The sequence below is a fragment of the Manis javanica genome, chromosome 1 (genome assembly GCF_040802235.1).
Source record: "Manis javanica isolate MJ-LG chromosome 1, MJ_LKY, whole genome shotgun sequence".
In the NCBI taxonomy this organism is placed as follows: Eukaryota; Metazoa; Chordata; class Mammalia; order Pholidota; family Manidae; genus Manis; species Manis javanica.
The window spans coordinates 139,669,238-139,685,609 of record NC_133156.1 but is presented as its reverse complement, the minus strand read 5'-3'; the positions used below and the strand labels follow the sequence as shown (position 1 = coordinate 139,685,609).

Sequence of the window (16,372 nt, the reverse complement as noted above, 5' to 3'; positions counted from 1 at the left end):
ACTTTGTTCTCTTAAGACTCTCCCTGAGGAGCAAAGCTTTTTTTTAGAGAAATTATCAACACTTTTATAAACCTAGTCTAAATGAATGTCTGAATTAACATACTGGTCAAAATACTCCATTGAAATACCAAAATACCCACTTAAGAGAAGAAAAGGAAACACGAAACCAGAATGCAAGCTTTTGGTGCCTCATATTGGAGGCTCCTCCGCAAGCAATATTTAAATCGTTTTGATGCTCTATAGCACCATTCAATAGAAATACAATGAGAGCCACATATGTAACTTAAAATTTTCTAGCACCATACTTAAAAAGTAAAAAAGGTAAAATTAATATTGTAAACAATGCAATATTTCCAAAATATTATAATTTGTTTCCAATCAATATAAAAAAATTAAACATTTTACATTCTTTAGTTTTTGATACTAAGTCCTTGAAATACTGTAGTATTTTATACAAATAGCAAATCTTAATTCTGACCAGCTATATTTCAGGTACTTAACAGTGGCTGCTGCACAGCACAAGCCCTTGAGGAACAAACACACTGCAGTAAGATTTGGGATGGGTGAGAGGTGTCACTTGTTTTGGTAGAGTAAGAATATGGTGATCAGGGAGGAAATGGTGGGAAAGGAGAATGGGTCTGATCCATGCCCTCATACAGCTGTGAAAGGTGTCTTTTACCCCACGGCTTGCACAACTGTGTGAAATGACCCTAGTACACCCTCAGAGGTGCAGTACCACAGTCTGAAGACCACTATTTTGAGGTGGATCCCAGTTGCCATGTTGTTTGGGAGTATGCACTGATGATGAATTAAACATCCTTATCTTCTGGAGAAGATCTAGTCAACTATCCTAAAATTCTGGACCAAGTAAAAAGAAAAATTTATGAGACAAAATCTTAGCAGAAGATATAGAAAATCCTTGCTACTTTGTCAGCAATATCCTGGTATGATTTTTAAGATAAGATTGATAACGTACCTTATCACAAGTAGAGAGTTTTCAGTTGTAGGGTGATCCTTTCCTCTCTGATTGTCATGGAGATAAGATGGGGTTATGTGAGATCATAACCTAACATCAGACTACCTCAGGAAGAGGTTTTCTGTGTTATGGCACAGAAGTGACAAAGAATATCTTCCCCACCTTATTTTCTTAGGAAACTTTTACAATAGGCCCTTTAGTTCTTTCTGTGTTCCAGGGTGCAGTATGAATGATGGGCTCTCTTTCCAAAGAAACCCATATGCTTGTCCTAAAAGGTAAATTTGAAGAAATACTTTGTAATGCTATCTTAGTCTGTTTGGGCTGCCATGACAAACACTATAGACTGGGTGACTTAAACAACAGAAACTTATTTCCTCACAGTTCTGGAGGCTGGAAGTCCAAAATCAAAGTGCTGACTGATTTGGTTTCCGGTGAGAGCCCTCTTCCTGGCTTGCAGACAGCTGCCTTCTGTGTCCTCACATGGCAGAGGGAGTTCTGTTATCTCTTCCTCTTCTTAAAAGGGCACCAGCCTTATCGGATTAAGTCCCTACCCTGTGACCTCATGGAATCTTTACCATCTCCTTACAGGCCAGCACTCCAAACATCTTAGTCCGTTTGGACTGCTATAACAGCACCATACACTGCATGGCTTAAACAACAGAAATCTATTTCTCACAGTTCTGGAGGCTGGCACTCTTCAATCAGAGTGCCAGGGTGGCCCAGTGCTGGTGGAGCTCTCATCTTGTTTGCATACTTCTGACTTCTCCTGACGGAGAGCAGAGAGGGGGAGCAAACTCTCTCATGTTTCTTACAAGCACAAAAGTCTCACTCATGAGGATGCTCTCCTTCTGACCGCATTTAATGAATTGCCTCCCAAAGGCCCCCACCTCCTAATACCATCCTTGGGGGAGGGAGACTTCCGCCTATGACTCTTATGGGGGATACAATTCCTTCATAGCAGATATAAGGTACTTAAAGAGTATGGATTCCATTTCAGAAGCTCTCCAGATAAGATTATCATCTGCCTGGATGATTTATTTAAAAGGAAATTCTATTTAGCCAGAGGCCAATGTCTGGTTTAATATTTTCCAGCATTCCAAGTCATTCTCTGTCATCTCCTTATGCATGAAATGGTTTCATTTTCATATAGAATAAATTTATGTATGACCTATACATCTCCAAAGAAAAACTCTTGGGGACAGTTTTGGAGGTATCCAGGTAAACTAATTCTACTGTAAGATAGTTTTTGTAGTGGACTATTTCTCCCATTTTTTTCCCTCTATATAGTTATTCTGTTCTCAGAAGTATGAAGACACAGTAGTGCTCCCCACCCCCCAACCCAATCCTGTTTAAAAATAATGAGTATTCCACAATCAAGAGGTATGCTGGGAAAAAAGGGTCTTCAAATAAATCCTTGGGTATTCTTAGAGTAGGTAATTTCTAAATGAGACTGACAATACTTCCTTCCAAGCTTAAATACACTGCATGAACCTTTGAAACTAGAACAAACTAAAAAGTACCTTTTCTGTTAATACTTTTGAAATTGATGTACAGAATACACTTGAAATCTATTTTTTATTGCTGTGGCATTGGGGAATTCCATAGAGTAAAAATAGGAGGTGTTTTAAATCTGCTGTAAAATACGAGTTCATGTTAGTAAAAAGGGAGGATATGTATTCAACTTGTACTTACAGAGAATTAAAAAATCAAGCAAACAAACACTGTAATGGCTTAGGAGTGTTCTCTGTGTACAGTGATTGCAAGTAAAGGCTGGAGTGTTCAAAGAAGAGGAGTTTGGAGTCTTTCATGCATTAACTATTTTAGGCAAGGTGACTGAGGAAGTAATTACATTAATTCAAGGTGATTCAAAATATAAGTTACCAAGTCAAAGGACTTATAAATTATAATGCTATCCTATAACTTTGTTAATCTAATTTAGGGATGTTTGAATCTAAGGGGAAGCTGGAAACTAACTGGAATTGTTTCTAGTAATGTTATTATGTAGGTTTTATGTAAGCTTATAGATTTTTTATTATTTTAAAATTTATATTGACAAAAGAAATGGCTAATTGTTACAATTACATCACAGAAAAGGACAAAAACCATATGATCATTTCCATAGATGCTGAAAAAACATTTGACAAAATTCAATATCCATTCATTATAAAAAACTCTCAACAAAATGGGTATAGAGGGCAAGTACCTCAACATAATAAATGCCATATATGACAAACCCATGGTCAATATTATACTTAACAGTGAGAAGTTGAAAGCTTTTCCTCTAAGAATGGGAACAAGACAAGAATGCCCACTATACCTGCTTTTATTCAACATAGTACTGGAGGTCCTAGCCATGGCAATCAGACAACACAAAGAAATAAAAGGCATCCAGATTGGTAAGGAAGAAGTCAAACTGTCACTGTTTGCAGATGACATGATACTGTACATAAAAAAACCATAAAGAATCCACTTCAAAACTACTAGATCTAATATATGAATTAAGCAAAGTTGCAGGGTACAAAATTAATACACAGAAATCTGTTGCATTCCTATACACTAACGATGAACTAGCAGAAAGAGAAATCAGGAAAACAATTCCATTTACAATGGCATCAAAAAGAATAAAATTCCTAGGAATAAACCTAACCAAGGAAGTGAAAGACCTATACCCTTAGAACTACAAGACACTCTTAAGAGAAATTAAAGAAGACACTAATAAATGGAAATTCATCCTATGCTCTTGGGTAGGAAGAATTAATATTGTCAAAATGGCCATCCTGCCTAAAGTAATCTACAGATTCAATACAGTCCTATCAAAATACTGACAGCATTCTTCAACAAACTGGAACAAATAGTTCTAAAATTCACATGGAATAACAAAAGACCCTGAATAGCCAAAGCAATCCTGAGAGTGAAGAGTAAAGCAGGGGGGATCTTGCTTCCCAACTTCAAGCTCTACTACAAAGCCACAGTAATCAAGACAATTTGGTACTGGCACAAGAACAGACCCATAGGCCAGTGGAACAGAATAAAGACTCCAGATATTAACCAGAGCATATATGGTCAATTAATATATGATAAAGGAGCCATGGATATACAATGGGGAAATGACAGCTTCTTCAACAGCTGGTGTTGGCAAAACTGGACAGCTACATGTAAGAGAATGAAACTGGATTACTATCTAACTCCATACACAAAAGTAAACTTGAAATGCATCAAAGACCTAAATGTAAGTCATGAAACCATAAAACTCTTAGAAGAAAACATAGGCAAAACTCTCTTGAATATAAACATGAACAACTTCTTCATGAACATATCTCCATGGGCAAGGGAAACAAAAGCAAAAATGAACAAGTGGAACTATATCAAACTAAAAAGCTTCTGTACAGGAAAAGGACGCCATCAGTAGAACAAAAAGGCATCTTACAGTATGGAAGAATATATTCATAAATGACATATCTGATAAGGGGTTGACATCCAAAATATACAGAGCTCACATACCTCAACAAACAAAAAACAAATAATCCAATTAAAAAATGGGCAGAGGAGCTGAACAGACACTTCTCTAAAGAAGAAATTCAGATGGCCAACAGGCACATGAACAGATGTTCCACATCACTAATCATCAGAAATGCAAATTAAAACTACACTGAGATATCACCTCACACCAGCTAGGTTGGCCACCATCCAAAAAACAAACAACAAATGTTGGTGAGGATGTGGAGAAACGGGAACCCTCCTACACTCCTGTAAATTAGTTCAACCATTGTGGAAAGCGGTATGGAGGTTCCTCAAAAAACCTAAAATAGAAATATCCTCTGACCCAGAAATTCCACTCCTAGGAATTTACCCTAAGAATGCAGGAGTCCAGTTTCAAAAAGACACATGTACCCCTATGTTTATCACAGCACTATTTACAATAGCCAAGAAATGGAAGCAACCTCAGTGTCCATCAGTAGATGAATGGATAAAGAAGATGTGGTACATATACACAATGGAATATTATTCAGCCATAAGAAGAAAATAAATTCTACCATTTGCAACAACATGGATGGAGCTAGAGGGTATTATGCTCAGTGAAATAAGCCAGGTGGAGAAAGACAATTATCAAATGATTTCACTCATCTGTGGAATATAAGAACAAAGAAAAAACTGAAGGAGCAAAACAGCAGCAGACTCACAGAATCCAAGAATGAACTAACAGTTACAGAAGGGAAAGGGACTGGGGAGGATGGGTGGGGAGGGAGGGATAAGGGGAAAAAGGGGCATTACGATTAGCACGCATTATGTTGGGGGGGGCATGGGGAAGGCAGTATAGCACAGAGAAGACAAGTAGTGATTCTGTAGCATCTTACTACACTGATGGACAGTGACTGTAATGGGGTATGGGGTGGCGATTTGATAATGGGGGGAAATCTAGTAACCACAATGTTGCTCATGTAATTGTACATTAATGATACAAAAAAAATTACATCGCAGTTCATGGGCTTCTCACAACTTCCTCTAGGAAACTCTAATTTTTGAATTATTTACTTTAATATACTTGCTATCTAACAATTTAGTTCTATAATGTCAATTTAAAACTTTAACACATTCTCTGTATGCACATAAATATTACAAATGCACACATGTACCTCTGTGTGTTTGTATTATGTCTACTATAAAACATATACACAATAGGAATTTTAGATAAAGATGAAATATTAACATTAAACTTTTTCTACTTTACAAATATAGTACCAAATAAGATCAATGTGCTAAATATTCTTCATTATTTTGGAAAGTCTTGGTTTAATATGTTGTGACATGGTGATTTGAATTTGATTTTTTTCTAAAATAGAATATTTTAAAAACAGTTTTAGATTTACAGAAAAATGGAGAGGATAGTGAAAAGTTCCTGTATATCATGTACCCAATTTCCACTATTACTAAGATGTTACTTACTATGGTAACATTTTTTACAATTAATGAACTAATATTGTACATTATTAACTAAAGTCCATAGTTTATGGAGACTTCCTTTATTTTTTTATTTTTTTATTTTTTTTTGAGAGGGCATCTCTCATATTTATTGATCAAATGGTTGTTAACAACAATAAAATTCTGTATAGGGGGGTCAATGCTCAATGCACAGTCATTAATCCATCTCAAGCCTAGTTCTCTTCAGTCTCCAGTCTTCTGAAGCATAACGAACAAGTTCTTACATGGTGAACGAATTCTTACATAGTGTGTAAGTTCTTACATGGTGAACAGTACAAGGGCATTCATCACAGAAACTTTCGGTTTTGATCACGCATTATGAACTATAAACAATCAGGTCAAATATGAATATTCATTTGATTTTTATACTTGATTTATAAGTGGATCCCACATTTCTCCCTTTATTATTATTATTATTTTTATTTTTAATAAACTGCTGAAGTGGTAGGTAGATGCAAGATAAAGGTAGAAAACATAGTTTAGTGTTGTAAGAGAGCAATTGTAGATGATCAGATGTGTGCCCCTGTAGACTACGTGCTAATCCGAGCTAGACGAGGGCAATAAAACATCCATGGATGCAGAAGCTTTCTCTCAACACAGGGGGTGGTGAGGTTCTAAGCTTCACCACTGTTGTTCCCCAATTTCTCACCTGATGGCCCCCCTGCGACTGTGCCTGTCTTAGGTTGTTCCTCCCTTGAGGAATCTTACCCGTCTCTGGCTAACAAGTCATCTTCTGGGGCCATACAGGGAAATGTAAAGTTGGTAAGTGAGAGAGAAGCCATATTGTTTGAAAAGGTTAGCTTTTTACTTCTTTGCAGATTTATGCCCTGTGGCTTCTATGCCCAGCACTTGGGAGACTTCCTTTATTTAACCTAAATTCTTATCCTGTCCCAGGATCCTATCCATGGTACCACATTACACTTAATTGTCACAACCCCTTAGGTTCCTCTTAACTGTGATGGGTTCTAAGACTTTTCTTATTTTTGATGACTATGGCAGTTTTGAAGAGTACTAGTCAAATATTTCATATGACACCTCTCTGATGGAATTTGTAAGTTGTCTGATAGTTTTCTTCTAATTAGACTGGAGCCAGGGGCTTTTGGAAGATCACAGAAGTGGAGCGCCATTTTCATTAGATCATATCAAGGTCACAGGCTGGCAACATGATGTATCAGTGAGCTCGGGTCACATGGTAGCTTGTGACCTAAGGTCCAGCAGCAAGCCAAACATTGGCTCTTAAAAAGGGAGTATTAGAGGATGGTGGGGCTCCAAAATCTGAAGGGTTTGCAACGTGATTCACTTACAGGCGCTCACTAGAGTCTTCCTACAACATCTCCACCTGCCACTGCCACTGCCACTTCAAGCACCATTACATCTCCTGGATCATACGACCAAGTGGTGGAGCAACAGGCACAACAGCTGACCGTGTTGCAAAGTCCTCCCCTCTCTCCTCTTAACTGGGTGTTGTGCTTCTGTTTTTCATGGAGAAGGAGCCAGATGTAAGCACTTATCCTTCACCTTACAAGTGATATCTTGATGGACCCCAGAAACTGCTCTGAAGTAGAAGGCCCCTGGGTTTTGGGGATTTATTTTCTATCCTCTGACATGCAAATATCTTACCAATTTGTGTATAGTAGTTGCTACTTCCTGCCTACCAGGCCCAATCATCATATTATCATCAATGTGATGGGCCAGCATGATTTTTCTGTGTAACAGGAAGATGAAGGTACCTGCAGACTAAATCATGACAAAGGGCTGAAGGGCTGATATATCCTGTGGTAGGTCAGTGAAGGTATATTGCTGGTCTTGCCGGTTTAAAGCAAATTCCTTCTAGTAGTCTTTTTCAACAGATAGAGTTGGGAAAAGCATTTGCCAGATCAATAGCTGATTACTTGGTACTAAGAAATATATTGATTGGTTCAGCCAATGAAAACACACCTGGAATAGCAGAGCAAGTGGAATCATTTCATAACTGGATATATGAAAATCCACTGTTTTTTCCCCAGAAACCATCTGTCTTCTGCACGTGCCAGATAGGCAGGTTGAAAAGGGATGTGGTGGCTTCACAACCTCAGCAACTTTCAAGTCCTTGGTGGTGGTGTTGATCTTTGCGATCCTTCCAAGAATGTGGTATTGTTTTCGGTTTACATTTTTATAGGTATAAACAGTTCTAGTGGCTTCCATTTCGCTTTTCCTACCATAAAAGCCTTCACTCTACAGGTCAGGAGACCAATGTGGGGCGTTTGTTAGTTGCTGGGCATGTCTATTTTAATTATGCTTTCTGGAACTGGGGAAATAATCACAGGGAGTGTAATGTGAAGAATCTTCACTAAAACTCCATTGATCACTTGACCTCCATAAGCCCCTACTCTGACAGACACAATGATGTTTTGGATTTCCATGAATTCGTGTCAGGTTAGAGCCATTGCCTGCTAATGCCCCTGAAATCTGATTCTTTTCCCTCAAATGGAAAATCACCCTGGCAGGATATCATGGGACCCTGTGGGGAAGGCTGGGGAAAAGATTAATAATATGCATTCTGGCAGTGAAGCAGGGTCTTGCTTCATGAGGACCTGGCCTCCCCTTCATTCAGAGTTCTGGGTATAAACTGGCTCAAGTCTGGGAACTGATTGAGGGGCTGTGACTTTCTGCTTGGGTGATGCAAATCAGGACTCTGTTCAGTAGACCTAGAACTCTTTTGCTTATGGAGATTAAGTAATTTAGTAGATTGCCCCCCCTTTTTTCATAGGGACCCCATGATCAACTGACCAATGCTATAATCCCTGCAAGTCAGACGATTCTGATGACTGCTTTGGTTCAGCTGTCAATTACAGTAGCCACCTCCACCTCCACCTAGTTTTTGGCAGTTAGGTACCCCCACCCTCAACCCCAGGTCCCTACTACTCTAGGATCTCATTAGCCCCACTGTTTGATGGTAGTAGTCCCTACTGTGAGGTATATCTGACTACAGAGAAGGACGATCTTAGCTCTCTTTAAGCATGCTGGGGCTCCCATCACAAATTTCCTTCTCACAGTCACAGTGAAGGGTCGTGTCCACTGGACCTTCTTGGGTTGGGCAGGCAGGTCTTACATGATAATCCACACCAACGTTTCAGTCTCCTCTAGCCTTTGGATATCTTCCTCTATAGTATCCTAGGCAGTTCTGGCATTTCACTCGGTGTAGGCACTTTTGGGAGGATGGAAGTCAAATGGTCAGTGTAGTTTTTGCTCCAGTCCTCCTCACAGTGGGCCCAGTGGGTCTCTAAACCCACCTTGTCATTATTCTCCCTGTTCCACTTGAATAGGAAAAACACACTCAGCAGCCAATCAAACTGTTAAGCTTTTTCAAACCCTTAGAGGCAAAATGTTGTATCTAGAATATCTGTTTAGTGGGCCCATATCAATTAAATTTGGCCTGAAAGAATTTTCAATCCTTCATCTGATCCCTGTATGAGTTTCCTAGGGCTGCCATAGTAAGTATCACAAACAGAGTGGCTTAAAACAGAAATTTATTCTCTCCCAGTTCTGGAGCCTGGATGTCTGAAATCAGGTTGTCAGCAGGGTCATGCTTCTTCTGAAGGCTCTCTGGAATAATCTTTCCTTGCCTTTTCCTAGCTACTAGCGGCTCCCAGCATTTCTTTGGAGTAGCTGCATCATTCCAATCTCTGCCTCTGTCCTTATTTCCTCTGTGTGTATACATCTCTGCTCCCTCTCATAACAACACCAGTCATTGGATTTAGGGCCCACTCTAGTCAAAGACCCTATTTCCAAATAAGGTCACATGGGATTGCAGGTGGACGTGAATTTCGAGGGGCACTATTCAATCCAGTATAATCCCATACCCATAATATCCATAAGAAATATAATTTGCATATTCTTTTGTGTGCTCTGTATTTTTTTAGCATATTCTTTTTTCAAATAAAGGAAAAAACCCTCCGAGTTCTTTGCCTCCAAACACGAATATTCTTTTTTTCCCATTTGAGAAATTGGTATACATTATAAGTTCAAGGTGTACAGCATAATGGTTTGATTTAGACATATTGTGAAATATTACCACAGTAGGTTTACTTAACATTCATCATTATACAGATACAATGAAAAGGAAATTCTTGTTATGAGAACTCTTAGGATCTACTGTCAGAACAGCTTTCTTATATAGTCATCACCTTGGCACATGACATCCTTAGTGCTTATTTATAACTGGAAGTGTGTACCTTTTCATCACCTTTCTCCAATATTCTTGGAGGAAGAAATATTCTTTCCTTCCGATTTCTCCCTTTGATGCCCACTATTTAATCTCCCTATGCTGGCCTCCCAGTTCAGGTTTTTTCCAATTTTTTCTCTCACTGCCAAGTGATGGTTCAAAATAATAATCTCTTTCCAATCTTCAGTGAAGATCAAGCAGGTGCTCTCTAGTTGCCTGGTGGCTTTTCTTTAACTGATCTTCTGCAACCTTCTCCCAGTTTCATCTTTTAATAAATTCTCCTGCTACCTCTTCTGCCCCTGACAGGCAGTTTTCCGAACTGCCCACACCGCTCGCTCCCTCCATTCGCTGGACCTCACTCTGCTTGGGTAACTCCCATTGCGCCCCTCAACGCTGCTCATCTTTAGAGGCTACTCCTCTGTTCTCTTCCCAGAGATGACACCTTCTGCCGCCTTCTGATCTCTGAAGTCTGTTGATTTATTTCCCTTTGCTCTTGTTTCTCTTAAATCAAGTTTCCTATTTTAAAGACTACAGTCCAAGAACATACATTGTGCTGCCCTTGTTCAACCGCAGAGCAGAACCAGTTCGCCCTTTCCGCCCTCATGGAGGGGAAGGACCGTGACTGCCAGCCCTGGAGCGACCAGCCTGATCCCCCACGAAGACCAAAGCGCTCCGGGCTTGGGGGCGGGTGGTGACGGAACTGTCACCCGGGGAAAGCCGGACTGGCCGCACAGCCCACATCCCTCGCTTCACGGTTGAGGAAATCCCGCCCGGTATAGAGCGACGCTCGGAAGCCCGGAGTAGCATTGTTAGGCGCCCAAATACGTCAGCGCCCCTCACACCCAGGACCACCACCTCCACCTCCTCCCCCTCCCTCCTCCCCCTCCCCCTTCTCCCCCCTCAGCGTTAGGCCGAGGAAGTCGCCAGGGACTCTCCCGCGCGGCGCGCGGAGGCGGAGCATGCGCAGTGGCCGCGCGTCTGCCCCCAACGCCCACTCCTTGCCTGCGGCTCAGCTCGCGCAGGCGCACACGCCTCGTGGCCGGACTCCCCGCCCCCGCGGGCTACGCCCCCTAGGTGCGGGTCAGAGGCCGTGGGGCGGGCGGCGGTGACGCGCGCGGAAGAGCCTTGTGCATCCGCGGAAGCTGGCGGCCTGAAGATCGGCGGCGGCGGCGGCGGCGGCCTCGGCCGGGCCCCCCAGGTGGAGGGGTCGCGGATCGCTCAGAGGCGGCTGGACTCCTGCGGTTCTACCGCCACGGGCGGCCCCATGAGTCGGGGCACCATGCCGCAGCCCGGAGCGTGGCCGGGAGCGAGCGGAGCGGAGCAGCTCACCCGGGAGGCGGGGGCCGCGTCCCCGGGCCCCTCAAGAGCCGCGGCGCGGGAGGGCGGGAAGGCGGCGGCCGGCGGGCAGCCGCGAGCCGCGGTGCGGTGCCCGGCGGAGCAGTGAGTGTCAGGGCGCGGCGCGGCGGCCTCGCGAAAGCTGGGCGCGGGGTGGGCTGGGGACGAGCCGGCGGGGGGACCCTTCGCTCCCTTGGTTCTGGGTGAGGTCGTCGGCGACAAGAGGAATTTAAAGACACTTGTATCCGGTGTCCGACTACAAATGTTCTCCCGGAGGGCCCGTCTCACAATTGTAGTGACCCAGTGCCCCCCGTCCCCATTTTTTTTTTTGACATCTGCATAGCTCTAAAGTTAAAGAGCTTCAGAAACTTGGAAAACAAACCCGAGAAGCATATTTTGTTACAACTAATTCCCTTTGGATCTTTCTCGGGAAGAAAGGTTGCGACTGTCACAGTCACAGGGAAACCGAGCCACACGACATGTTTGTTCTTGAAAGGCAAGTCGCCGCCTGATGAGCGATCCATCTATTAGACTTTGGATGGAGCCTGACCCAGTTCTCTTTCGCTGGTTAACAGCTTAGCTTGACATCCCCACCCCCACCCCCTTTAGTTTTAAATACGAAGGGCAGTGCTGGTTAGATCGATTATTTACAGAACTGTACAGAAGATGGCATTGATCGGAAGCGTTTATAGTTTCGGCCTGGGTCTGGGATGGAAGCAGAAAACAAACTTTTAGGCTGAAACTTTTTATACACTTCTTAGCTCTAGGCATATATAAATGCCTTTGGATTCCAAAATTGACAACCAGTTTGATAGATTGATTGGCTGGGAAGTTGGGTTGTAAGGTGCCTTCCCTGCCCTCCCCCTCCTATTTCCTTAAAAGGGGTCCTTCCCAGGTCTGTTATGCGGACAGTGTGTTATAATAACTCTTATTTGCATGGGTCTTTGCCAGAGGCTTTGATAGTCTCATGTATTGAGCACCCAAACCTTTTGGGGTGGCATTACGCAGGCTTGATGGGTTAATGGCCACTGGGAAGTAGGAGGTCTCAAACTCCTGCCCTCAGGAGCTAGGCCAGTAACTTCAGTGAGGCTGGCCAGGTGTGGACGGTGGATGCGTGGAGAGCTTTGCCCATCTCTGTTGGGGGCAGAGTCCACTAAGTTCTAATCTATAGTTGCCGGATTTTCAAATACCCTCACTTTTTAATGAAATGTCCTGATTTTTAAATAGCATTATATTTTTTAATGGAAACCACTGTGCAGGCCCTTGTGTGAGCTTATGTGGCCTGTGGCTGCAAGTTTGCTCTATGGATTAGAGATCTACCTCAGCCTGAAGAGGGTAAAGTATGGGGATCTTCTGCTTCTGGCCTTCCACAGCCTGTCCTGGTTCCTAACTGCTGCCAGCCTGGCTGCTGCTGCTAGTTGGTTGGCCCTGGTGGTCAGGTCTGTGCCCCACTTAGAGACCCTGTCACTCAGCCTTAGCAGTTTCATGCCCCAAGAGATGCAGAAACTTTGAAGCCAAAAAGTAAGTTCCCAGAAGTACGCATAGTTATTTGGCAAGTTTTTCTGCTGCCTGTGGTTTCCTGAGAACCTGGGGGAATAGGCACTGTGGGAAAGAGCACTCTTTCCTGATGAGAAGGTTTTGTGGCACAGGTGCCTCATGTCTGCTGTCAGTACAGGTATGGATTTACAGCCGAAAGGAATCTAAAAACCCCAGCCTGCGTTTATCATTCTACATATTAGGAAACTGAGTTGCAGATTCCATAAATGCTACTTGAGAGTATGTTTTCAGGCCAAGTTCCCTGATGCCTGGGGAAGAAGGTCCCCCCATCTCTGTCTTCCTCAGCAAAACCAGGCAGAAGAACATGATTTATAATGACCCTCTCCTCCCCTCTCCTCCCCTCTCCTAGCTCTTTGAGTGCTGTGGTTGACTGGATCCCCTGGACAGGCCTTAAGGTTGGCTCCCAAGGTGTCTTAGGGTCCTTTTTGAAGAAGTCTTAGGTTAGACCAGTGTTAGTTGACTTTTCTTGAAGCTTTCTCACTGGTTCTGTCAGCAGGTCTCCTAAGCTCTATTCCTTGCTCAATCCACCCCTACATTTGAAACTTCTACTCTTGCTCCTAGCTAAGCTAATCTGTACTACAGTCCCTGAGGACTAAAATGGCCCTTGGACATGGTTGGTGGCCAGGCCATACTTAGGGAATTTAGAAGCAAGACTACTCCATGGCCCTTTCCTATCTGTCTGATGGTGGGACAGAGTTTGAATCTGGAGTCCACAGGCTGGCTGTGTGTGATAGGGAACATAATGTCTGTGAACACCTCAGAAATTGAAGACCAAGTTTCATGTGTATTTTTTTCTGTACTGGGATTCTGATGAAAGCTGTGATTTCTCAAAAGGGCTGTAAACAACAGCAAATTGCTAAAACCATTGTTTTGGGGTGCTGTGAAATACTGTGTGAATGTGTTTTCCCACCCACCTTACACCTTAGCAGCAGCTCCTCGGGGGTATGTTTGATGGGGTAACAGCTACTCCCTCTTGCCCTTTCCGCCATCGGGATGTAGAGCCTGCTTTAGGGTCCAGAGCCGGAATGTCTCTGAGAATCAAACCTGATTGTTGAGGGTGTCTGGGTTGTTCCCAGATTACCTCTGGAAGTCACATGGAGTAGCATGAGCGGTCATGGAAAGTCCACTTGCAAGAGGGAGGTGGAATTTTGGCCTGGGTGCCGGTACTTTCCTGCATTTGATGTGTTGTTCACCCATGTCTACAACCGCTAAGTGGAGAAAGGCTTGGTTTAGTGGTCTTTGCTTTTCCTGTGCCTGTGTGGGCAGGTGCTTTGGTGTCATGGTGGTTACTGTCTCATCAGCACTGCCTGGCCTGGGCCATTAGTCTTCTAGGACAGCCCAAATTAAGCATGAACTGTAGCGTTCAAATCCAGAGGGCTGAACAAAATCATACTCAGTTTAGTTTTTTTAGGCAACCAAGGGGAACCTGGTGCAAATGTTCATAATGGTGAGTGATAACATGCTGTCTTTTTGGCTTTGCATGTATGTTAGAATTGACTTTTGTACAATATTTATATAAAAAATTAAACTACTGACGTCACAGAAATGTCTTTTGCTTCACTGAGCTCTGTATTTTTAGCTTATAGCTTTTGTTCTTGGGAATAGTATAATTTTATGTATATGTAGTAAGCATTTTCAAATTAAAAGTTTTCAGAAACTCTTGGGCAGGTCTTTGAACTGAGGAAGAAGGTTATAATCTAGTATGCAATGCCATGTAACAATGGTGTATATTGCTTTAATATTAGGAATAAAATATTTCATCTCTGCCTTAAGAGAAAACAGGAGCTTGAAAATACACTCTTTGAAATAACATTATGGTGCAAAACTAAGAATTTTCTAAGTTGAAATTATTAGCATTTTGGTTTTAAAATGTAACTGTTAAGTGAGCATGACTCACATGCTATGGTCCCCAAGAAATCAAGTCACATTTAAGATTTTACTTTTCTAATGGTCTGCATGTTTTCTAGAAGGAAGCTATTTGCTGGGGTAATCATTTAAGTCTGTGGACATCAGTGGCCTCTTTTGTGCCAAATGGTGGACACCAGCACCCCCCAACTTGACATAAAAGATCGCCATATTTCTGAAACTGCTCAGCATTGATGATTTTATCTTACCATGTAATATCCCTTTTCCTTTCATTGTTTCACTACCTTCCTTTCCCATAACAAAAAGTCAAACTTCTAGCTGTTTTAGATCCCCAACTTAAAATAATTTCATTGTTGTTATTTTCAAAGCTTTAATATTTTGATACTTAAAAAAATTAAAGCAAAGGTTTATTGAGTGAAGTATTAACATTATTTTTATTTTTCTTGCTCTCACACATCTCTCTTTCCAGTTCATTGTCCTTATTTTGGATGAATATTTCATTTGGCTGTTAAATGTCGTATTTCTGACCGTATTGATTGAGCTTTGTTGCTTAAATTAAAATTTATCCTTTCTCCAAGGAATACAGCTTTAGGATCATTTTCAAGCAGGCCTTTAAGGGCTTTATCACAATTTTCTTGGTGGCTGTGGAAGTTAGCAAACAGTTGTGCACACGCTCTGAATGAAATCTAACTGTGGCTTAAGTAATTTGAATGGACTCTTGACCTCCCATTCATCAACCTCTGCTTTGCTTCTTTTATATATCTTGAATCACTGCTTTTTTCCCCAATAATCTCCCTTTCTGCTCTGTCTTCCTTTTGCACTTCGTTCTCCTGTTGATGTTTTTTTGTTCCTCCCCTGTTGGCCTTTGTGGGATTTTGTGTTTGTGACTGTACAGAGAGATGCTTGTTTAGAGAACCTCCGCTGGACACTGGTGGTGGTTATTTTGTAGATTCAAAAGGAAGAGGACAAAAGCGTAGCCCGTGTACGTACAGTGTAGCTACAGAATTTGCCTGAATTACAGTTTCAGCAACAAAGAGATTCATAGTCTGTTAGAACTGAGTTGAGACCTGGAAGAGGAACTGTGTAGATCACGTAGCTCTTGTCCAGTCTTCTCATCTTGAAGATGAGAAAGCTGAGGCCAAGTTTAGAGAAGTGGCTTGCCTAGAGGCGTGCTTCTGGTAATGATATTGTGGAAATGATTCACTTCAGTGCTTGTTTGATAGGATCAGAATTGCTTTCCTATTTCCTAAAGCTAGAAAGGAGGATGAAAGGTACCACTGGATTATTGAAAGAATAACTAAGACATTTAGTCACTTTTTATTTTAGGTATTTGATATATAGTCCCCGTGAATCTGGTTTCTGTTTGTTTTTAACTCTGGCACAGGCTCTGTGGGTGACGTCACACCTTTTACTTGAAATCTTGAAGTCAGAGCACATGGAAAGTACCTTTTCCC

The 16,372-nt window shown here is 42.1% G+C and overlaps 1 protein-coding gene across 2 annotated transcripts in view; it reads left to right on the top strand.

Annotated features, from left to right (window-relative positions):
* The first annotated feature begins 11,259 nt into the window (after nt 1-11,259).
* Nucleotides 11,260-16,372, top strand: part of OTULIN (OTU deubiquitinase with linear linkage specificity) — a 31,816-nt gene continuing 26,703 nt past the window's right edge. The window contains exon 1 of one of the 2 annotated variants that reach the window (XM_073237734.1): nt 11,260-11,600. In XM_073237734.1, the coding sequence (XP_073093835.1) occupies nt 11,425-11,600 (176 nt within the window). In that variant the 5' untranslated portion in view covers nt 11,260-11,424. The remainder of the gene's footprint in view (nt 11,601-16,372) is intronic. The other variant, XM_073237731.1, reaches the window with a different exon arrangement.